This window comes from Salmo trutta, chromosome 38 (genome assembly GCF_901001165.1).
Source record: "Salmo trutta chromosome 38, fSalTru1.1, whole genome shotgun sequence".
Classification (NCBI taxonomy): Eukaryota; Metazoa; Chordata; class Actinopteri; order Salmoniformes; family Salmonidae; genus Salmo; species Salmo trutta.
Genome location: NC_042994.1, coordinates 5,184,713 through 5,209,641, shown reverse-complemented (window position 1 = coordinate 5,209,641; position 24,929 = coordinate 5,184,713). Strand labels below are relative to the sequence as shown.

Genomic DNA, 24,929 nt, shown 5'->3' with positions numbered 1-24,929 from the left:
TTAGCCACTCGTCCTGGCTGGATGCCCATCCTAGCACGGCATGTGCTGGGCATGTCCACCGGACGCACTGGGCTGTGCGGGCGCACTGGCGACACAGCGCGCAACTCTGCATACCATGGCTTGGTGCGGGAAGCAGGGACGGGTCGGACAGGACTGGGGACACGCACCGTGGGCTTGGTGCGGGGAACAGGAACGGGCCAGACAGGACTGTGAACACGCACTGGTGACCTGAAGCGTGGAGCCGGTTTAGCCACTCGTCCTGGCTGGATGCCCATCCTAGCACGGCATGTGCTGGGCATGTCCACCGGACGCACCGGGCTGTGCAGGCGCACTGGCGACACAGCGCGCAACTCAGCATACCATGGCTCCTCCTCCAGATCTTCCCTCTGCAGGTCCTCAATCAAACGCCTCATCTCCTTCTCTTCCTCCGCCGTCATCCCCCACGAGAGCAGTGGTCTGGGCTCTTCCTCTGCCCTTCCGGACCACCCCATTAGCCCCCCCAAAAAATTTTCTTGGGGCTGTTTTCCAGGCCTCCTCGACCGCCGCCTGCGACTCCGTCTACCGGCTGGCTTTTCCTCCTCGACCTGGGAGTCCGTCCGCCAGGGTCCTTTCCCCGACATGATCTCCTCCCAGGTCCAGAACTCCTTTCCCTCGCGAGCCCATCTCTCGCGCTCCTTTTCCTCCCGCTGCTTGGTCCTGGTTCGGTGGGTTGTTCTGTAACGATTGTCGTCGGGAGACGAGGAAGCGGACCAAAACGCAGCTGGGAGCGAATACATGTTTATTTAACACACTAGAATTAAACATGTACACAAAATCAAGGAAAAACTGCCAATACGTTACGTGCTCAAATAACGAGACAACAACCCACAAACATCGTGGGGGAAAAGGAACTTAAATGTGATTCCCAATCAGACTTCACAAGCGACAGCTGTCTGATTGGGAAATCACCCCCGAGCCCAACATAGAAATAAAACACAAAGAAAGGCTATAACCAAAACATAGAAAATAAAGCATAGAAATGCCACACCCTGACCAAAATAGCAGAGTTCACCTGGTCAGGGCGTGACACTCCTTGAGTGCGGGGCTAGGTCTGTGTGGAAAACGGCATTGAGAGAGAGATAGCGAAGAGATGACTCAAGTAGCGAAGTAAACTATAAAAATGGACGTTAAACACGGCATATCACATTTAACAAACCAAACATTCAAATACCGTTATAGAAGGTGAAGTAAAAACCCAAACCGGTCCATGCATCAATACCGGTATATCGTAAAATACGGTATACCGCCCAGCCCTATTTAAAACCTACCTTAGCCTAGTTTAGATATAGTACTATGGTGCAAAATAAAACAGTTTAGTCATACTGACTCAGCTAATAGATAGAGGACTTCCCATCCCTCAAATCTTCATTCAGTTCTGTTTTGAATACAGTACTTAATGACTGTTTAGTAACTGTGTGCAGGTGTACTACTGATATACATGCATTTTCCTCCTCACTTCAATTAGTGAAAGAGACACACACTGAGGGAAGGGAAAGCCACAGACAGGGAGAGCGAGAGAGATGAGTCAGAAGAACGATGTAAGTGAGGGAACGCTTCAGCACCATAGAGAGAGAGAGCGGTTGAGAGAAAGGAGGAAAGCCCGGAGTGAGGGAACACTTCAGCACCATAGAGAGAGAGAGCGGTTGAGAGAAAGGAGGAAAGCCCGGAGTGAGGGAAAACATCAGGACCATAGAGAGAGAGAGAGCGGTTGAGAGAAAGGAGGAAAGCCCGGAGTGAGGGAACACTTCAGCACCATAGAGAGAGAGAGCGGTTGAGAGAAAGGAGGAAAGCCCGGAGTGAGGGAACACTTCAGCACCATAGAGAGAGAGAGCGGTTGAGAGAAAGGAGGAAAGCCCGGAGTGAGGGAACACTTCAGCACCATGGACAGCAACACACACAAGCTCTCAGAAATTCAAGCTACACGTCACTACGATCCCGAGTGTGTACGATCCCGAGTGTGTGTGTATGTGTACGAGAGTGAGTCTGCATCCTTTCAAAGCCCCCATTTCTCACATGCTGACAACTTCTAACCCCTCTCTCCAGAAACATGTGAAGTGTGAAGAGACTTCCTATAGTGCTGCTATTTCAGAGCTCAACTGTGCATGAGATTGTCAGTGTGTCGGGTTTACAAGAAGAAGAAAAAAGAACAAAAGTTGTGTGGGGTATAAAGCTTCATGGGGCAAAACCGATTTCTGTCCAGTGAACTGACGTTACAAGACTGTACATACAGGCACATTCATGTGGAGGCAAATCAAATAAACCTCAAACTTGGAGTCACCTGAGTGTCAGTTTAGATTTACAATTTAAATAATCCACGGGTAAAGAGGTTCACAGGGGCTAAAATATGTTCCCATTTACAGAGTACTGCTTTTCTATATTACTCCCAAACATAACACACGTACACATACACACCAAGGCACTACTCAATGAACCCAAAACGTAAACTCACCTGCTACTTTTTCGGGGCAGAGGCAGATCCTTCTGGAGAACAAGCGAGGGACAGAGAAAGAGGATAGGGGACACAAATAAAATATCAGATTAGTGTTATACACTCTTAGAAAAAAGGGTTCCAAAAGGGTTCTTCAGCTGTCCCCATAGGAGAACCCTTTTTGGTTCCAGGTAGAACCCTTCAGAACCCTTTGTTTCTTAGTGTATAGTTATACATACTGTACATTGCACAGTATATAGACACAATTAACCCTTTAGTTTAGGGGCCATTGGGGCAATATACTGTTGAAAGAAGGTGCCTAACCCCAACAACCTCTTGCCATATCTGTAACGTCAAACACTTCATGCTCTAAATCCAGCTTCCCCAACCCTTCACTGATGACATATTACATTATTATTACCACACTCACAGGCTGAGTGGAGCCAGTCAGATCCAAAATGGTCGCCCTGTTTACAACATTGGGGACAGAGAAGCAGGAAGCTAACGTGATTACGATCCATTGGGATTGATCTGAGAGAGAAACACTCTCCTATAGTCTTCATGTTGTGCTCCCTTAACACGATCCCCAGTCCAGGATCATATTACAGTACTGTTTCTATTATAAAGCAATAAAAGGACATTTTATGAAGTTATTCTATAGATAAACTGCTGTTCTCCTGACGCTCTTGTCAGTTTCTATCAGGGACAAGGACAGCATGCGAGTTTATCTCCTCCCACGCAGAACCAATACCGTGTGTGTGTGTGTGTGTATGACCAGAGCCCTCATCGAAAGTAGTGCAAAATATAGGGAATAGGGTGCCATTTGCAATGCAACCATAGTCTAACCTCGTCCCCAGACTAGTGTGCATTAGGGAGGAAGTGTGGTTGTGGAGACTACATACGAACTACAGTGCATATAGACTACAGGTGGCTGGTTGCACCTTAATTTGGAGGACAGGCTCATAGTACAGAATAAATGGAATAATAACAAACACATCGTTTCCATGTGGTTGATAAAATTCCATTCACTCCATTCCAGCCATTATTATGTGTCGTCCTCCCCTCAGCAGCCTCCTGTGATAAGGACATAGCCCCAGCTAGGGAACATTCTCTGTCCCTTCTGAATCTCCAATCCACGTCTCCTCTCTTTGCCCTTGTTGACTTGCCCTCTAACATCAGCGTCAGCTATATACAGATGTAGGATCTTAATTTCAGCCAGTTTGCTACAGCAGGAAAATATTCCAGCAGCAACATGACATGTGAATTATTATGTGGATTATAATTAATGGACATTTTTGTAGGGGTTGATACATTTTTCATGAGGGAAAATCAAGCCTGAAATTTCTAAATGGAAATGCCAAACTTCATAAGCCTTTTTAAACCCGCAACAGGTTGATCAAATTAAGATCCTACATCTGTATGATGCTATAAGCATGATCTCTTATACCTATTCTAAAGCTTGTAAATCCATGAGGGGCCAGTCAACAAAGGCATAGACAGGGTGGGGACTGGGGAGTGGGGCTAGAGAATCAGAACACTCCACTTCTCTCAAAGGAAGGTGACATCATTCACCATCTTCGTTCTCCCTGGGATATGTTACATCATCAAGGCCACAGACAGGAAGTGACCTAAACTGATGTGACTAAAATGGAGCTCTGCGTGGCGCCTTGGAGCAGGACTAATGGATGGGGGGAACATTTGTGTGTGAGTGAGTGCATGCATGTGTTTGTATATGTGTGTGTGCATGTGTGTATGTTACCATAGGCCTTTGAAATCCACCTTGACTACAGTATCAACCTTGAGATCTCTCAGGTCTGTTGAATGGAGAGAATGTATAAAAGAATGGATGAAGAGAATACGAAAGAAAAGCCAAGCTGTATGAAAAGGAAAAGAAGGACAGCAGCAAACAAAGGAAGGACACACTGACATAATCTAACTTGACTAGGAAGGACAACATGGCAACATTAAGTAATGGCTTGGAAGGATAACATGGCAACATATTAAGTAATGGCTAGGAAGGATAACATGGCAACATATTAAGTAATGGCTAGGAAGGATAACATGACAACATATTAAGTAATGCTAGGAAGGATAACATGGTAACATATTAAGTAATGCTAGGAAGGATAACATGGGAACATATTAAGTAATGGCTAGGAAGGATAACATGGCAACATTAAGTAATGGCTAGGAAGGATAACATGGGAACATATTAAGTAATGGCTAGGAAGGATAACATGACAACATTAAGTAATGGCTAGGAAGGATAACATGACAACATATTAAGTAATGGCTAGGAAGGATAACATGGGAACATATTAAGTAATGGCTAGGAAGGATAACATGGTAACATATTAAGTAATGGCTAGGAAGGATAACATGGTAACATATTAAGTAATGGCTAGGAAGGATAACATGGTAACATATTAAGTAATGGCTAGGAAGGATAACATGGCAACATTAAGTAATGGCTAGGAAGGATAACATGGTAACATATTAAGTAATGGCTAGGAAGGATAACATGGTAACATATTAAGTAATGGCTAGGAAGGATAACATGACAACATATTAAGTAATGGCTAGGAAGGATAACATGGGAACATATTAAGTAATGGCTAGGAAGGATAACATGGCAACATATTAAGTAATGGCTAGGAAGGATAACATGACATCATATTAAGTAATGGCTAGGAAGGATAACATGGGAACATATTAAGTAAGTAATGGCTAGGAAGGATAACATGACAACATATTAATTAAGTAATGGCTAGGAAGGATAACATGACAACATATTAAGTAATGCTAGGAAGGATAACATGACAACATATTAAGTAATGGCTAGGAAGGATAACATGGGAACATATTAAGTAATGGATAGGAAGGATAACATGACAACATATTAAGTAATGGCTAGGAAGGATAACATGACAACATATTAAGTAATGCTAGGAAGGATAACATGGCAACATATTAAGTAATGGATAGGAAGGATAACATGGGAACATATTAAGTAATGGCTAGGAAGGATAACATGACAACATATTAAGTAATGGATAGGAAGGATAACATGACAACATATTAAGTAATGGCTAGGAAGGATAACATGACAACATATTAAGTAATGGCTAGGAAGGATAACATGACAACATATTAAGTAATGCTAGGAAGGATAACATGGCAACATATTAAGTAATGGCTAGGAAGGATAACATGGGAACATATTAAGTAATGGATAGGAAGGATAACATGACAACATATTAAGTAATGGCTAGGAAGGATAACATGACAACATATTAAGTAATGGCTAGGAAGGATAACATGGCAACATATTAAGTAATGGCTAGGAAGGATAACATGACATCATATTAAGTAATGGCTAGGAAGGATAACATGGGAACATATTAAGTAAGTAATGGCTAGGAAGGGTAACATGACAACATATTAAGTAATGGCTAGGAAGGATAACATGACAACATATTAAGTAATGGCTAGGAAGGATAACATGACAACATATTAAGTAATGGCTAGGAAGGATAACATGACAACATATTAAGTAATGGCTAGGAAGGATAACATGACAACATATTAAGTAAGGGCTAGGAAGGATAACATGGGAACATATTAAGTAATGGCTAGGAAGCGAAACATAGGATTAGGAAGGGCAAGTGATGGCTCCCTCTATATGAAGTCAATCATCTATTAAACCTCTCACTTTTATAGTGTATCTGTGAAATCTCCCATGAATTTAGGTTCCGTCCCAAATTGCACCCTATTCCTTTTTAGTGCACTACTTTTGACCAGGACCCATAGGGTTTTGGTCAAAAGTAGTGCACTTTATAGGGAAAGGGTGACATTTGGGACGCACTTATTGGCATTATCCGGATTGTGTGTTGTCACGTCCTGACCTGAGAGAGCCTTTTTATGTCTCTATTTAGGTTTGGTCAGGGTGTGATTTGGGTGGGCATTCTATGTCCTTTTTTCTATGTTTTTGTATTTCTTTGTTTTGGCTTGGTATGACTCTCAATCAGGGACAGCTGTACATCGTTGTCGCTGATTGGGAGTCATACTTAGGCAGCCTGTTTTTCCTTTGGGTTTTGTGGGTAGATGTTTTGCTGTTTAGTTTTGTAACCTGACAGAACTGTTGCTGGTCGTTTTTGGTTTATTTTATTTTGTAAGTGTTCATTCGGTCCATTCAAATCTTTCAAGATGAACACATCCTCCGCTGCACCTTGGTCTCATTTTGACGACGACCGTTATGTGTGCTGTCATACAGGTCATGCAAGCCCCCTGGACAAACGTTAGAATGGACAATACAGAACACAGACCACTAGACCCTAGTAATATATTCAGTCATGTCTAATAAACATGGGCAAAATAACATCAACTACTGTAGAACTAAATGTATTAGCAAATAGAAGAACATAACTACATGTATTGGTAGTACAGTACATTAACTGAATATTTAATGGGTTAAACTGTTGAAACTGGAGCAACTTTGCATGAATTCAGTGAGTCATCATGGGAATGCCTAATTGTGAGGAGCCATTTCCTGATTTCCAGACCTTCTGTGTCTCTGTATTTCAGCCTTTCCACATGTTAATCAATGAACACACACACACACTTTAGTGTACACACGTACAGACACACACGCACACACTGTAATGTACACAAATACACACACGCACAAACATTTTAGTGTACACACATACAGACATACACACTGTAGTGTACACACATACAGACACACACTGTAGTGTACACACATACAGACATACACACTGTAGTGTACACACATACAAACACACACTGTAGTGTACACACATACAGACACACACTGTAGTATACACACATACTGTAGTGTACACACATACACATACACAAACATCTCCCCACACCTCTCTCAGGCTCTCTCACTCAACTATGCATGTGGACCTCCATACTATTATTTGTCATTAGTGGTTAAGTGCGAGTCCTTTCTGTGAGTTCCCCCCTCAGTCGCTCTGTTCTTTCATAAGATGAAACACACCATCCAAAACAGATTCACTTCTTAGCTAAGACACTCACAAAAAGTATCGCAACTCCTACAGCATTTAATTCCTCAACATTTCTTTAGCTCATAATTACCCACAGAGAGAGAGACAGAGGTGTGTTTGAAAAGAAATAACCTCTTTTCAGTAAAATGCCAACTGCCAACACTTTGAAATAAATGTGGACATAATCATAACGTTTCTCTGTAGTTGGTACGCTGGGGCTCTGAAACTAACAGTTATTTTCTGGCAGAAAAGATTACACTATGGGCCCTGGTCAAAAGAAGTATGCTATATAAGGAATTGGGTGCCATTTGTCATTTGAGAGTTTGACAAAAAACAAACCTTTTTCAGTAGTAATATGCCAACACTCAAATAAATGTAGCCAGTTACAGTTCCTTGATTTTGTGAATGTCATCCCTGTTCCTCAGCTTAATATTCTAACAGCTCACTTGTACAAGTATATTTAATTACCTTCAGTGGAAAAGATTAGACTATGTCTGCATTTCAAGTGGCACCCTATTCCCTACATTGTGCACCACATTTGACCAGGGCCCGTAGTGTACCATATAGCAAATAGGGTGCCATTTGGGTCGCAGTCTGAATGTGGGCGTGAATTCATGTAGCACAAGTCTCTCTGACACTGTCAAGAACCAATAAATGAGCATTACCTGATATAATAGAATATCACTATGCTGGCACTTTCTTCTCCCCTGCAGAACAACTTTAGCTGTCTGATGATAATCTTAGGCTACTAACACCTAAAGGAATCCTATAAGAAGACGAAACAGCAGATAAAATATTCAGTGACAAGAGCCAGGCACAGTAGCCATTTTATTTCCTTTCAACATTCCCGACGGTGAAATTACAAATGAATTAAGGGTTTTTAACTTCAACAATCAATTTTTGTATTGGATAGTCTACGTCTTACAAGTTTATCCACTTTTTTTTTATCAGTGACTGACAGTAGTATACTGGCTGCGTCCTCTCTCCTCTCAAATGATCCAATTCTTATCCCTTCCTGTTAAGGAAATTGAAAGTTGGCAGCTTGCCCAGAACAGAGTTTTGGACCACCTATCATCCCACTCTAGATTGTAACTACAGTACATACAGTTTAACATAATGAAGACTGATGTAGTGAGAAGAGTGACTGCTGCTGCTGCTACTGAGTCAATCAGTCCTAAAGCAAACACTGTAACCTATATTGACATGATCATATTGTCATTACCGTAATATGACTGACTGACTGATTGACACACATCGGGTTGCACATTTTTGGGAATATTCAGAGGTGAAATTAACGGGAATATATGGGAATTAACAGAAATATATGCAAATTAATATTAATACCATTTAAATGTAGATGTTTTTTGCATTGGATATATTTACCATATCATATGGAGACAGAAACATAAACCTTTAATTAAAGTTCAATTCGTAACTAAATAGTTTTTTATTTCTATTGGAAGGATTTAATCATCTGCAATTATGTCTACTTATGATAAGGTAAAATGAGTTGACTCTTCACATGGATGATTTCACTGAACAACAAAAGAAAGGGAATATTGAATGATCCCCAATGATCCATCACATCTCCCCCAAAAAATTTCAACATACATCTGTAAAATGATAGTCTAGAAACTAAAGCTTTGATTGTCTTCCTCTCAGGGTTCCATGTCTTCTCCCTGGACCTCCTTAATGTCCACCTCTTGAACATCAGACTCTGAGGCCTCATCTTCACTGTCACTTTCCAACCTTGTTGAGGATGACTCGTTGTCAGGCTCAAAAAGCCTCCAATTTGCCCGGATGGCCACCAATTTTTCAACCCATGTATTGGTGTATGTGTTCCCAAACAAGGACCAGTTGCGCTCTGAGGCGGCTGATGTTGGTGGGATTTGGAGGATGATGGAGGCAACAGGGGAAAGAGCCTCAGATCCACAAAGTCCCTTCCACCAGGTGGCTGATGAGATATGTTGGCACGACTGCCATATTGCATCTCCATCCCAAAGCCATTGCTTGGAAGTGTACTTCGCCAGACTGCCAAGAACCTTGCCCTCATCCAGGCCAAGGTGACGAGACACGGTAGTGATGACACCATAGGCCTTGTTGATCTCTGCACCAGACAGGATGCTCTTGCCAGCATACTTGGGGTCCAACATGAACGCTGCGGCGTGTTTGGGCTTCAGGCAGAAGTCTTCACACTTTTTGATGTATTTCAGAACTGCAGTTTCCTCTGCATGCAGCAATAGTGAAGTGGCAGGGCAGTACGGATTTCTTCTCTTACATCTGCAAGCAAAGTCTGAACATCAGACAAGATGGCATTGTCTCCCTCAATCTGTGCAATGGCTACTGCTATAGGTTTCAGGAATTTCAGGCTGCTTACCACTCTCTCACAAAATACATCATCCAGGAGGATCCTCTTGATGGGGCTGTCCATATCGTCAGACTGTGATATGGCCATTTCTTGGAGAGACTCCTTCCTCTCCAAGAGACTGTCAAACATGATGACAACACCATCCCAACAGGTGTTGCTGGGCAGCTTCAATGTGGTGCTCTTATTCCTCTCACTTTGCTTGGTGAGGTAGATTGCTGCTATAACTTGATGACCCTTCACATACCAACCATTTCCTTGGCTCTCTTGTAGTGTATCCATTGTTTTCAGTGCCATGATGTCCTTGAGGGGCAGATTCAATGCATGAACAGCACAGCCAATGGGTGTGATGTGAAGGTAGAACTCCTCCACTTTAGACCAAGCAGCCTTCATGTTGGGAGCATTGTCTGTCACCAGTGCAAATACCTTATGTGGTCCAAGGTCATTGATGACTGCCTTCAGCTCATCTGCAATGTAGAGACTGGTGTGTCTGTTGTCCCTTGTGTCTCTGCTCTTGTAGAATACTGGTTGAGGGGGGAGATGATGTAGTTAATTATTCCTTGCCCACGAACATGCGACCACCCATCAGATATGATTGCAATACAGTCTGCTTTCTCTATGATTTGCTTGATCTTCACTTGAACTCAGCATCCAGCAAATGAGTAGATAAAGCATTCCTGGTTGGAGGGGTGTATGCTGGGCGAAGAACATTCAGAAATCTCTTCCAATACACATTGCCTGTGAGCATCAGAGGTGAACCAGTTGCATACACAGCTCGAGCAAGACATTCATCAGCATATCTCTGACTACTTTCCTCCATTGAGCCAAAAATACTTCTGATTCCAGGAGGACAATGAGCTGTTGCTATCGATAAGATGTCTGATTCATCATTTTCACCTCGAATAGAAGTAGAGGGACTTTTGTCAGAGGTTGCTTGTTGTGAGAGCTGAGGGAACTTTATGCACATGTCCAGATAATTGTTCACATATGATTTGGCACAGTATTTGCAAATGTAAACAGCTTTTCCTTCTATATTAGCTGCAGTGAAATGTCTCCACACATCAGATAGTGCCCGTGGTATTTTCCTGTAAAGATTTGAGAAAAAAAAGAGTAAAAAAAAAAAAAATTATCCATGTACAGATAAATAGTTAAGCAGTTAGATTAAAGAATTCCTTTGTAAAATACATGTTTTAAAATGAAACATGTATGGAAACAGGTGAATTAACACTCTTCAGTTAGCAGGCTCAAGCAAGCTAAAACCCACATGGTAGCAAAAACTAACTAGCAGAAATTGTTAACAAGTTAGAAATTATTTAAACACACTTTGCTGTAGGCTACTATTTACTAGTTAACAAAAAAATCATGTATGTCATATAAAATATATTCATCCCACCCATTATTGTAATCAAAACTTACCAGAAAGCATGTAGTCCTTGGCTCAGACAGTGTAGTAGTGTGGGCTCAATAGCATCTCATTAGTGTGCAAGATCTTGAGAATAAGCTGTACATGTGATGAAAGAATGCACTGTGCATGCAGAGGGTTGCAATTCCATTGGTATGGCTGATAGTTTAGCCAAAATATGCCACAAGACCTAGAATTGCCTTATGTGTATCCCACAAAAAAGGTTCACTGTTATAAGCTAACTTTTTTGATGAATTGAAGCAGAAATCTCCAAATTTGCGGGCTTAAAACTTCTTTGGGATAGGGGGCGGTATTTTGACGTCCGGATGAAAAGCGTGCCCAAAGTAAACTGCCTGCTACTCAGGCCCAGAAACTAGGATATGCATATAATTGGTAGATTTGGATAGAAAACACTCTAAAGTTTCTATAACCGTTAGAATAATGTCTGTGAGTATAACAGAACTGAAATGGCAGGCGAAACCCCGAGGACAAACCATAAAAATAAAAATCAGCATACCACTGATTTCAATGCCTGGCACCTTTATAATAGGGTGAAATCGTCCCCGATTGCAGTTACTAGGGCTTCCACTAGATGTCAAAAGTCTTTAGAAAGAGTTTCAGGCTGGTTTTTGGAAAAATGAGGGAGAAGTTGTAGTTTTTCTAAGTGGCTCCCATTTTGGCTGTAGTTTCCAAGCGCATGGCCGAGACAGCGCATTCTTTTTGTTTATCTCCGGTAAAGACAATAACGATTCTCCGTCTTAAATTGTATTGTTTATTTGCGTATTAGGGTACCTAAGGATTGATTATAAACATTGATTGACTTGTTTGGATAAGTTTATTGGTAACATTTGGGATTCATTTTGTATGCATTTTGAAAGAGGGAAACCGAGTGGATTATTGACTGAAGCGCACCAGCTAAACTGAGTTTTTATGAATATAAAAAAAGGACTTTATCAAACAAAAGGACCATTTGTAATGTAACTGGGACATTTTGGAGTGCCAACAGAAGAAGATCTTCAAAGGTAAGGCATATATTATATCGCTATTTCTGACTTTCGTGTCGTAACTCCCTGGTTGAAAATGATTTGTTATGCATTTGTGTGCTGGATGCTGTCCTCAGATAATCGCATGGTGTGCTTTCGCCGTAAAGCCTTTTTGAAATCTGACACCTTGGCTGGATTAACAACAAGTTAAGCTATATTTTGATGTATTGCACTTGTGATTTCATGAAAGTTTAATATTTATAGTAATTTAATTGGAATTTCGCGCTCTGCAATTTCACTGGATGTTGGCCAGGTGGGACACTAACGTCCCAATGAAAAATTTCGGGAAATTCACCGGAAAGTTTCCGACCCTTTGCAACCCTAGACACACACAATATAGTGAAATTTAAACTGTCATCTACAGTGCCTTCAGAAAGTGTTCAGACCCCTTGACTTTCCACATTTTGATACGTTACAGCCTTAATCTAAAATGGATAAAACATTTTTCCAAAATCCTCAGCAATTTACACAAAATACCCCATAATGACAAAGTGAAAACAGGTTTTTAGACATTTTTTTAAATGTATTAAAACAAAAACATAAGTATTCAGACCCTTTGATATGAGACTCGAAATTGAGCTCAGGTGCATCCTGTTTCTATTGATCATTCTTCAGATGTTTCTACAACTTGATTGGAGTCCACTTGTGCTAAATTCAATTGATTGGAAAGGCACACACCTGTCTATATAAGGTCCCACAGCTGACAGTGCATGTCAGAGCAAAAAAACAGCCATGAGGTCGAAGGAATTATCTGTAGAGCTCCGAGACAGGATTGTGTCAAGGTACAGATCTGGGGAAGGGTACCAAAACATTTCTGCAGCCTTGACGGTTCCCAAGAACACAGTGGCCTCCCTCATTCTTAAATGGAAGAAGTTTGAAACCACCAAGACTCTTCCTAGAGCTGGCCGCCCGGCCAAACTGAGCAATCAGGGTAGAAGGGCCTTGGTCAGGGAGGTGACCAAGAACCTGATGGTCACTCTGACAGAGCTCCAGAGTTCCTCTGTGGAGATGGGAGAACCTTCCAGAAGGACAACCATCTCTGCAGCACTCCACCAATCAGGCCTTTATGGTAGAGTGGCTAGACAAAAGCCACTCCTCAGTAAAACAGTACATGACAGCCCGTTTGGAGTTTCCCAAAAGGCACCTAAAGATTCTCAGACCATGAGAAACAAGATTATCTGGTCTGATGAAACCAAGATTAAACTCTTTGGCCTGAATGCCAAGCGTCACGTCTGGAGGAAACCTGGCACCATCCCTACGGTGAAGCATGGTGGTGGCAGCATCATGCTGTGGGGATGTTTTTCAGTGGCAGGGATTGGGAGATTAGTCAGGATCGAGGCAAAGATGAGCCGAGCAAAATACTGAGAGATCCTTGATGAAAACCTGCTGCAGAGCACTCAGGACCTCAGACTGAGGCGAAGGTTCACCTTCCAACAGGACAGCGATCCTAAGCACACAGCCAAGACAATGCAGGAGTGGCTTCGGTACAAGTCTCTGAATGTCCTTGAGTGGCCCAGCCAGAGCCCGGACTTGAACCCGATCGAACATCTCTGGAGAGACCTGAAAATAGCTGTGCAGCAATGCTCCCCATCCAACCTGACAGAGCTTGAGAGGATCTGCAGGATCTGCAACTCCCCAAATACAGGTGTGCCAAGCTTAATGACATGATATCATTAGCATAACTTACTACAATATACATGTAGATGGTCATCTATACAGTGATCTATCTTGACATGAACATATTGCCACTGACATGACTGACTTATACAATATACATCCAGTTATCTATACTGACACACACCACGTGTCTGCCTGATCTCCTTCTGTGTTTCCTGTGAACAGCTACTAGTGGATAAACCTGAGAGAGGCATTCAGGGCAGCCAAATTACATGTTGTCACTGTGAACCACCGGCCATGCAGTGATGTTGTACACACATACACACACACGCACACAAACGTGGGTGGTTGGACGGGTCAATCTGGAGCCTGACAGGAGTCTTCGTTGCTCCTAGTGATTACTTACCCACACACACAAACAAGCAAGCAAAGACACAGAGATGCCTGTGTTATACTGGCTTATGGAAGTGGCCTAGGGAGAGGATTAGAGTTGAGAATACACGCTCACACACACACACACACGCTCACACACGCTCACACACACACACACGCTCACACACACACACACACACACACACACACACATTACACTCACTGTCTAGGTTTGAGTCCATGACCTCTGCCCCCTCCTTGTCCCTTGGCTCTGACTACCCCTTGCTTCTCTGGCTTCACCCACCCCCTCTACACCCTTTGGCAGTGACAAGTGAAAGTGGAGCCAGCCTGGGGAATTACCAGCCACTTTACTGAGGCTAGGGTCTAGCCAACAGAAGCTGCCCCTGCCCTCTATGTGTGTATGTATGTGTGTGTGTGACGGCCCCTTGGCTGTTTTGGTTGGCCTTCCCTCTGGGCAAAAAGCTGTTAGCCTACATTAGTCCTATCATTAGTCCTCCCATTAGTCCTACCATTAGTCTTACCATTAGTCCTATCATTAGTCCTACCATTAGTCTTATGTTTGATGTATTAGAATAATTTATTATGCTTATGTTATATTACATTTATAGGGTCCTAGACTACAGATTAACAATATATATATTCATTATATAGTTTTAGAATTGTTCCACAGTTGCTCTCTCTCTCTCTCTCTCTCTCTCTCTCTCTCTCTCATAATGTGTGACTGAGACAGAACTCTGCAGGGGAGTGTGGGAGATAAGAGACTACTCAGACATTCCACAATAAATCAACTTTGGGGAAGGGACATTTATTTCCTAGCTTTTAGATAAACACTGAAACTCTATGTTTGTATAGCTATGGATGCAGGGTTTTGGTCTCAGGAGTAAAAAGGTAATGACGTAGTCAGTGACATCACTAAGGCGGGACTTCGGTTTAATAAAACAACTTGAGACCTTTTGTTTGATGCAGAACTTACTCAGCAACATTCGTGCTTTGTTCCTGTTTGTCAACTTCTGTCTGCAACTTCTGTATACACACACGCATGCACGAATAGACACATCCACGCATGCGCACACACACTTCATTGAGAATTTAGCTAATGATCATATGTGCTGGTTTGACTTGCAAATGCATGTCTGTCTACGTCCTGTTTGTGAGAGAGAGAGAGAGAGAGAGAGAGAGAGAGAGAGAGTGCGCGCGTACATATATATGTATGTGTATATACTGTTTGTCTGAATGCATACATTCTGTGTGTATGGCTGCCCGAAAGAGATTCTGATTATTATGATGATTGTTTTTTTTACAAGAAAAGGCCATAAGGGCCTCATGGAATAACAGGAACATTCATAAGCTGTTCCTAGAATTCAGCATCTCTGCTCAAACTTCTAAGAAAATGTCTTCTAGAACATTGTCACATTTTATGGTGTTTAATCAGGTTTATAGTACTATGGCCCACGTCAACCGAATTATCTCTGATGGTCACAGGAGACAGAAGGGTCCCATAGAGCAGGGTTCTGCCCCCCCCCCCCCCCCCCCCCCCCCCAAAAAAAAATAGCACACAGGGAGGGGGCCCAGGACCTAGGAGGGGGAGGGGGGAGATTAACTAGACATGATTTGCTTCCTGTAGTAAGTGAATATAATCCCCTTAGGAAAAAGTAGTTACTGCCTTCTGTCATGCAGCATGAGCTAATGCATCAAACTGTAACTTGATATTCCATTAGTCTCCTGCATGAGGCATAGGGGCTAAGGCTAGCCGATTTAGAACATAGTTTATTTTCATTTGATTGTAAAATATGATGTACCTTTGACTATATCATTTTACTAGTTTAAAGCTTAGTTGCTACATCCACTTTTGGAACGATAAATTAATAATGCCAATTGATTATTGAAGAATATAATTTGCTTCATGAGTTTAGTTCAACTGTTGTGGGCCTACCCCATCAGAACCCAAAATATAAGCTTGTTTAACTCCAATGTTTGTTTACATTTATATTGTTTACAAACACTGTATAGCCTCAAAACATGGTTAAAACTATAATGTTGACATCATGGCTGTTCAGTCTTTGCATCGATAGATCTAACGTTATGAAATTGATAGTAGTTACATTTCTCCAGGCCCATCCCTAAACTGTTTACCAAAACAAAGCAGGGGGTCGCTTTGTTTTTGTTTATTTTAAGGACTCTTGCTTTAATGTCATTTTTTTTCGTGATCCACATTTTGACCGAAAATATTTGAAACAAGAGAGTTCTCACCTGGAGCCTCCGACGTCGAATGATTCCAGAGTCATCCATGGCACTGGCGGGAACATGCGAGTCGCGTGCTTTGGAGTAGTATCACCTGGTCTCGTGGCCCCAGTGTGGTCACCTGGTGTCTCCAGGTAACCGGACAGGGCATGGAGTTCCCGCGTGGCACTGGCCAAGAACACTCCCGTCTCTCTCCTCTTCACTGGTGCGACAAAGCCTCTAGTCTGCTCAACTCACAAACCAAAAACCCATTCCGCCCGACTAACATCTGGTCCTGTACCCTAAGCTACAACTCTAGCAAGTGCTAATGAAGCAAGTTCCTGAAGGTACCAGCATGTCCTAATGTCCTTAATACATTGGACTATAGAGAGGAGCCTGAAGTAGGCTAGTCGAATTTTAATTGTAGCCTATATGATTATAATTCTTCAATTATTTGATCGAATGTCTGTTTTTTTGTGTGTGTTTATTCCTATGGTGATTTTTTCTTTGCACTGTGGCTGTCCATTCACTTCAGCACTTCGGGATTTCTGTACTGTGTTTAATTAATCTGGTGTCCAAAAGCCCCCTTTATAGCGCATTTGTTGTTATAATAGCCTAATGTAGACTACTGTAAACTACTAGCATATGCAATGGAGAAACATGCCATATAGGCTACAATCATAGCTACAGTAAAATGTATGTAGATTGAACCTCAGCGCGCAGATCAAGCGACACGTGTACGCATCTTCGAATCCTCCCAACACGCAAACCCCATCCGGTACACTCGTTTGACATCTGTTCGATGTTCTATGGATTCCCATAAGGAGCAAAACACGCAACCGTATACATTCATTTCTGATCCATGCTGAATACTACCCCAGAGTTTACTGCTATAAACAAATGCGCTTTGCTCGCTTTTTCGTTTATAATCCTTGTGTTATCCCACAGATTAGGGCTATTAGCTACATACCGTTTCCTCATCTCATCCGCGCGCAGGTGCTGCCATATTATTTTCTGAACGTGTCACTCTCATCCCTTATAGTTTTAATATCCACTGTTTAATGATGTTTACCCTGAAGACGAGGTGGTTTGTAATATATATCGTGATATATCTCTCGCCATTCCATTCCCTACCTCCCACCTCCTTCTAAACACAACGGAATCACTTTTGGTTTGTTAACCCCTCAGCGACCAGATTTCCCCTCCCTCCCTTGAATCTCCTCGCCATTCTCCATAGTGGAGAGAAATGTAGGTCGTATAGCCAGCCATATGTAATGTATGTATGTATCACTTTAAGGGACAGGCGTTGTTGTATTAAACCTTAATATAAAAGAAAGAAGTCAGATCCATCTACAACTATATAAATCATGATGTGAAATGTTAAATAGTTAACAGTCAAGTTAATTGAACATAATGTCCTACGAAAAATAAAGCAAACCTTCAGTTGCATAAAATATGAATTATGAACCATAGATAAGACTTCCATTTCATCCCATGACACTGCAGTATTACATATTACTGTCTCACAGAGTTTAGGTCTACCTTCAGAACATTCACTGTCTGTCACCTTAGGAGGAACATTATACAACAAAACTCCCACCATTTGTTAAGGTTAAAGGGTTAAAGGGTTATGAAGATTGTTAGATATTAACAAGGCTATATCTATCTCCAAGTGGGCAGCTTTGACCTGTTTTTAGCCCTGATTTGGTAATTGGATACATAAACGAGTCATATACAGTACAGTTTAATTAGATCTTTAGAAAGAGGAGAGGCTCTGTGATACAATGTTTTTTTAATCAGATTTTTTAAGCTAAACTTGTTGCCTGATTAACCTCTGGTGGCAGAGCATTCCATGATGACATAGCTCTATACATACACTACAGGTCAAACGTTTTAGAACACCTACTCATTCAAAGGTATTTCTTTATTTTTACTATTTTCTACATTGTAGAATAATGGTGAAGACATCAAAACTATGAAATAACACATATGGAATCATGTAGTAACCAAAAAAGTGTTAAACAAATGAAAATATTTTTTCTATTTTATATTCTTCAAATAGCCACCATTTGCCTTGATGACAGCTTTGCACACTCTTGGCATTCTCTCAACCAGCTTCACCTGGAATGCTTTTCCAACAGTCTTGAAGGAGTTCTCACATATGCTGAGCACTTGTTGGCTGCTTTTCCTTCACTCTGAGGCCCGACTCATCCCAAACCATCTCAATTTGGTTGAGGTCGGGGGATTGTGGAGGACTAGTCATCTGATGCAGCACTCCATCAATCTCCTTGGTCAAATAGCCCTTACACAGCCTGTAGGTGTGTTGGGTCATTGTCCAGTTGAAAAACAAATGATAGTCCTACTAAGATGGGATGGCGTATCGCTGCAGAATGCTGTGGTAGCCATGCTGGTTAAGTGTACCTTGAATTCTAAATAAATCAGTGACAGTATCACCAGCAAAGCACCCCCACACCATAACACCTCCTCCTCCATGCTTTACTGTGGGAAATACACATGCGGAGATCATCCGTTCACCCACACCGCGTCTCACAAAGACACGGCGGATGGAACCAAAAATCTCAAATTTGGACTTCCACTGGTCTAATGTGTTTCTTGGCCAATTGTGTTTCTTGGCCCAAGCACGTCTCTTCTTATTATTGGTGTCCTTTAGTAGTGGTTTCTTTGCAGCAATTCGACCATGAAGGCCTGATTGACACAGTCTCCTCTAAACAGTTGATGTTGAGATTTTTCTGTTACTTGAACTCTGTGAAGCATTTATTTGCGCTGCAGTTTCTGAGGCTGGTAACTCTAATGAACTTATCCTCTGAAGCAGAGGTAACTCTGGGTCTTCCATTCCTGTGGCGGAGAGCCAGTTTCATCATAGCACTTGATGGTTTTTGTTACTGCACTTGAAGGAACTTTCAAAATTCTTGAAATATTGACTGACCTTTATGTCTTAAAGTAATGATGGACTGTCATTTCTCTTTGCTTATTTGAGCTGTTCTTGCCGTAATATGGACTTGGTCTTATACCAAATAGGGCTATCTTCTGTATACCCCCACTACCTTGTCACAACACAACTGATTGGCTCAAACACATTAAGAAGGAAAGAAATTCCACAAATTAACTTTTAAGGCATACCTGTTAATTGAAATGCATTCCAGATGACTACCTCATAAAGCTGGTTGAGAGCATGCCAAGAGTGTGCAAAGCTGTCATCAAGGCAAAGGGTGGCTATTTGAAGAATCTCAAATATAAAATATATTTTGATTTGTTTAAGACTGTTTTTGTTACTACATGATTCCATATGTGTTATTTCATAGTTTTGATGTCTTCACTATTATTCTACAATGTAAAAAATAGTAAAAATAAAGAAAAACCCTTGAACGAGGAGGTGCTCTAAAATGTTGACCTGTAGTGTAACTGAGCGACGCATTAAATCTGTTTTTGGTTTGGGTACTGTGAAGAAACCCATAGTGGCGTGTCTGGTGGGGTATTCGGAAAGTATTCAGACCCCTTAACTTTTTCCGAATTTTGTTACGTTACAGCCTGATTCTAAAATGGATTTAAAAAAATTATAAATTACCTCATCAATCTCCACACACTACCCCATAAAGACAAAGCAAAAACAGGTTTTTAGAAATGTTTGCAAATGTATTAAAAATAAAAAACGGAAGTATCACATTTACATAAGTATTCAGACCCTTTACTCAGTACTTTGTTGAAGCACCTTTGACAGCGATTACAGCCTTGAGTCTTCTTGGGTATGACGCTACAAGCTTGGCACACCTGTATTTGGGGAGTTTCTCCCATTCTTCTCTGCAGATCCTCTCAAGCTCTGTCAGGTTGGATGGGGAGCTTCGCTGCACAGCTATTTTCAGGTCTCTCCAGAGATGTTCGATTGGGGTAAAGTGCAGGCTCTGGCTGGGTCACTCAAGGACATTCAGAGAATTGTCCCGAAGCCACATCTGCATTGTGTTGGCTGTGTGCTTAGGGTTGTTGTCCTGTTGGAAGGTGAACCTTTGCCTCAGTCTGAGGTCCTGAGCCCACTGGAGCAGGTTTTCATCAAGGATCTCTCTGTGCTTTGCTCGGTTCATCTTTCCCACGATCCTGACTAGTCTCCCAGTCCCTGCCGCTGAAAAACATCCCCACAGCATGATGCTGCCACTGTAACAGTGTAGGTTCCGTCCCTCTCTTCGCCCCAACCTGGGCTCGAACCAGGGACCCTTGCACACATCAACAACTGACACCCCACGAAGCATCGTTGCCCATCACGCCACAAAAGCCACGGCCCTTGCAACGCAAGGGGAACAACCACTTCAGGTCTCAGAGCGAGTGACGTCACTGATTGAAACGCTATTAGCGCGCACCACCGCTAACTAACTAGCCATTTCACATCGGTTACACTCACCCCCCTTTTGACCTCCTCCTTTTCCGCAGCAACCAATGATCGGGTCAACAGCATGTAACAGTATAGCTTCTGCCCCTCTCATCGCCCCAACCTAGGCTTGAACCAGGGACCCTCTGCGCACATCAAGAACTGACACCCACGAAGCATTGTTACCCATCACGCCACAAAAGCCGCGGCCCTTGCAACGCAAGGGGAACAACCACTTCAGGTCTCAGAGCGAGTGACGTCACCGATTGAAACGCTATTAGCGCGCACCACCGCTAACTAACTAGCCATTTCACATCGGTTACACCACCATCATGTTTCACCGTAGGGATGGTGCCAGGTTTCCTCCAAACGTGACGCTTGGCATTCAGGCCAAAGAGTTCAATCTTGGTTTCATCAGACCAGATAATCTTGTTTCTCATGGTTTGATAGTCTTTAGGTGCCTTTTGGCAAACTCCAAGGGGGCTGTCATGTGCCTTTTACTGAGGAGTGGCTTCTGTCTGGCCAATCAACCATACTGGCCTGATTGGTGGAGTGCTGCAGAGATGGTTGTCCTTCTGGAAGGTTCTTCCATCTCCACAGAGGAACTCTGGAGCCCTGTCACCATCGGGTTTTTGGTCACCTCCCTGACCAATGCACTGGTGGTTCCAAACTTCTTCCATCTAAGAATGATGGAGGCCACTGTATTTTTGGGGACCTTAAATGCTGCAGAAATGTTTTGGTACCATTCTCCAGATCTGTGCCTCGACACAATCCTGTCTCGGAGCACTACGGACAATTCCTTCGAACTCATGGCTTGGTTTTTGCTCTGACATGCTCTGTCAAGTATGGGACCTTATATAGACAGGTGTGTGCCTTTCCAAATCATGTCCAATCAAATGAATTGATTGGTCGGTCGGGCGGGCGGGCGGTCGGTCGGGCAGTCGGGCGGTCGGTCGGGCGGTCGGTGTGTGTACAACATCACTGCATGGCCGGTGGTTCACAGTGACAGCATGTAATTTGGCTGCCCTGAATGCCTCTCTCAGGTTTGATAGATTGGCTCTTGATAGATTGGTCTGGGTCTTCTGTCTGTGAACAACCGACTTTCACAGACACAGACACACACACACATTCAGGAACTGAAATTAACCTGGGCTGCTATTGTTATAAAACCATGACAATGAAAAAAAGTTTAACAGTTTAGCAATATCGAACTGTTCTTGTCTTAACAAAAGCTTCAACCTCCTCCTGCTAGTAAAAAAAATGAAATGGGATCCTAGACTACTACCAAGTTGCCTGTTTGTCTAATTCATCCCGAATATGTAGCAACACTTTTCCTCATCAATAATGAATAGGAGACACGTTTATTTGACATTTTCATGTTCATTAGGAACTATTGGGATGGAAGGAACCCCAGCATACCCGCATGGCCCAATGGAATAAAGCCTTAGTGAAAGTCCCCATACACCGCATTCCAACTAGGTCACAGTGCACACCGTGCCATAGTGCTCAAAGGGGTGATGTCATCCCCTAAATGATGCATGTGGGGGTTGGGGTAACAAAAAACTTGACAAGGCAAAGCCCTTGGAATATTTAGAATGTGTTTTTTATCCTTTCTCCCTCTCCTCATTCAGTGTCTACAACAAGGGCCACTTACCTCTCATCACTTCAGAAGACAGCTGACATTCTTCCCTTTAGTTTGTATTGGAAACCCTTTTTGGTTCCAGGTAGAACCTGTCGTGGTTCCAGGTAGAACTCTGGGTTCTACCTGGAACCAAAAGGAGTTCTTCAAAGGGTTCTCCTATGGGGACAGCTGAAGAACTCTTTTAAGTTCTAGATAGCACCTTTTCTTCCAATAGTTTAGCAACAACAAGTAACATGATGCAGAGCGTATTCAGTGAACACAAGTACAACAACAACGTTGTCAGGTGGGCTAATCAGAGCTAGTGGAGTGTGTCAGTGAGTTAGAGCAGCAACTAGCTTTTTGTTACAGTGATGTTCTGTACATTGTGTTCATTGTGGGTTCTTTTCATTGCGCTCTGATTCTAGTGTTTGGCAGTGCGCATACACAGGCACGCATATACAGATATTGGATCTTAATTTGAGCCAGTTTGCTACAGCAGGAAAATAATCCTGCAGAAACAGGAAATTTGAATTTTTATGTGGATTTTAATTAATGGACATGTTTTCGTAGGGGTTGATACATTTTTTGTTTTTTGCAAATCAAGTCTGACATTTTGAAGTGGAAATGACAAACTTTAGAAGCCTTAAATATGCTACAAGTTTGCATTTCCTGCGGTGCATGAAAATTCTTAGACACACACACACAGACACTAACACAGGCCACACAGGCCACACACACACACACACACACACACACACACACACACACACACACACACACACACACACACACTCACTCACTCACTCCTCTTCTTCCCTGAGTGGAAGTGGGTCACAGACTACAGCCTTGCTAAAAGCCTGGGAGAAGAGAAGAGGCACTAAATAAAATACCAGCAGACTACAAGTCCCACGGGAGAACCATCGTCAGTCAGACTCCATAGACTAGAGGGAGAAAGAGAGAGAGAGAGAAGAGAGAGAGGAGGGAAAGAGGGAGAGAGAGAGGAAAAGAGGGAGAGAGAAACAGAAAGAGAACAAAAGGGGAGGAGAGGGAAAGAGAGATGAGGGGAGATAAATACAAAGAAAGAGAAGGGATGGAGAGGAGAGAAACAGAGTGAGGAGATGATGGAGTTCAAAATAAAACTGGCTTCCTTCCGCCTCGTTTCCTTTCCTTGATCTGCAAAAGCAGCTGGCATAGTTGACATCTGACATAATGCTCAGACCTATCAAGGAGACTGTTAGTGAATCAGATGCATAAATAGAGGAGAGGGTGGAAGAGAATTGGAATTGGACTAGAACGGAAAGGTAGATTTGAAGAGTTTATTTACAAAACGCTATTTTACATCAGAAATGAATGCTTATGGGTAGCTTTATTTGTTTGTAAAATATTACTGTTTCCAGATATTAAATGAATAGGTTTCAGATGTGTATTAAAATGGGTTTTGTTGCAAAATGCTATATATCCATTGTTTAGCTGGAATGGAATGTTTGTATCCTATATATTTAACATAAACATTCAATTCATCATAAATCTAGCCTCATGCTATAGTGTTTGGTTAGACTTAGGCCTCGTCCCAGATGGCACCCTATTCTCTATATAGTGCACTACTTTTGACCAGAGCCCAGATCTCATATTACTGTTTCGATAAATGTTTAAATACACTATATATATATAAAAGTATGTGGACACCTCTTCAAATTAGTTCATTCGGCTATTTCAGCCACACCCGTTGCTGTAAAATCGAACACACCGCCATGCAATCTCCATAGACAAACATTGGCAGTAGAATGGCTCATACTGAAGAGCTCAATGACTTTCAACGTGGCACCGTCATAGGATGCCACCTTTCAAACAAGTCAGTTTGTTAATTTTCTGCCCTGCTAGAGCTGCCCCGGTCAACTGTAAGTGCTGTTATTGTGAAGCGGAAACATCTAGGAGCAACAACGGCTCAGCCGCGAAGTGGTAGGCCACACAAGCTCACTGAATGGGACCGCCGAGTGCTGAAGCACATAATGCATAAAAATTGTCTGTCCTCGGTGGCAACACTAACTACCGAGTTCCAAACTGGGAGGAATTGGAACACCAGCTGCGAACCAGGCCTAATCACCCAATACTCCTCACTAATACTCTTGTGGCTGAATGGAAGCAAGTCCCCGCAGCTAGTAGAAAACCTTCCCAGAAGAGTGGAGGCTGTTATGGCAGCAAAGGGGGAGACCAGCTCCATATTAATGCCAATGATTTTGGAATGAAATGTTCGAAGAGTAAGTGTCCGCATACTTTTGGTCATGTAGTGTATATATATATATATATATATATATATATATATATATATATATATATATGTTTTAAATATTGATGTCACAAATGTATTATTTGAAAATGTAACGAAGAAA

The 24,929-nt window shown here is 42.3% G+C and overlaps 1 protein-coding gene across 3 annotated transcripts in view; it reads right to left on the bottom strand.

Annotated features, from left to right (window-relative positions):
* LOC115177864 (microtubule-associated serine/threonine-protein kinase 1-like) overlaps positions 1–17,425 on the bottom strand; it is a 44,871-nt gene extending 27,446 nt beyond the window's left edge. For 2 of the 3 annotated variants that reach the window (XR_003872519.1, XM_029738857.1), the window contains exons 1-2: positions 16,571–17,425; positions 2,489–2,520 (exon numbers count right to left, since the gene is read on the bottom strand). Coding sequence is in view for 2 of the 3 variants with exons in the window: in XM_029738857.1 (XP_029594717.1) it covers positions 2,489–2,520; positions 16,571–16,609 (71 nt within the window). In the remaining variant the exon portion in view is untranslated. The remainder of the gene's footprint in view (positions 1–2,488; positions 2,521–16,570) is intronic. The other variant, XM_029738858.1, reaches the window with a different exon arrangement.
* Between the last annotated feature and the right edge of the window lie 7,504 nt (positions 17,426–24,929).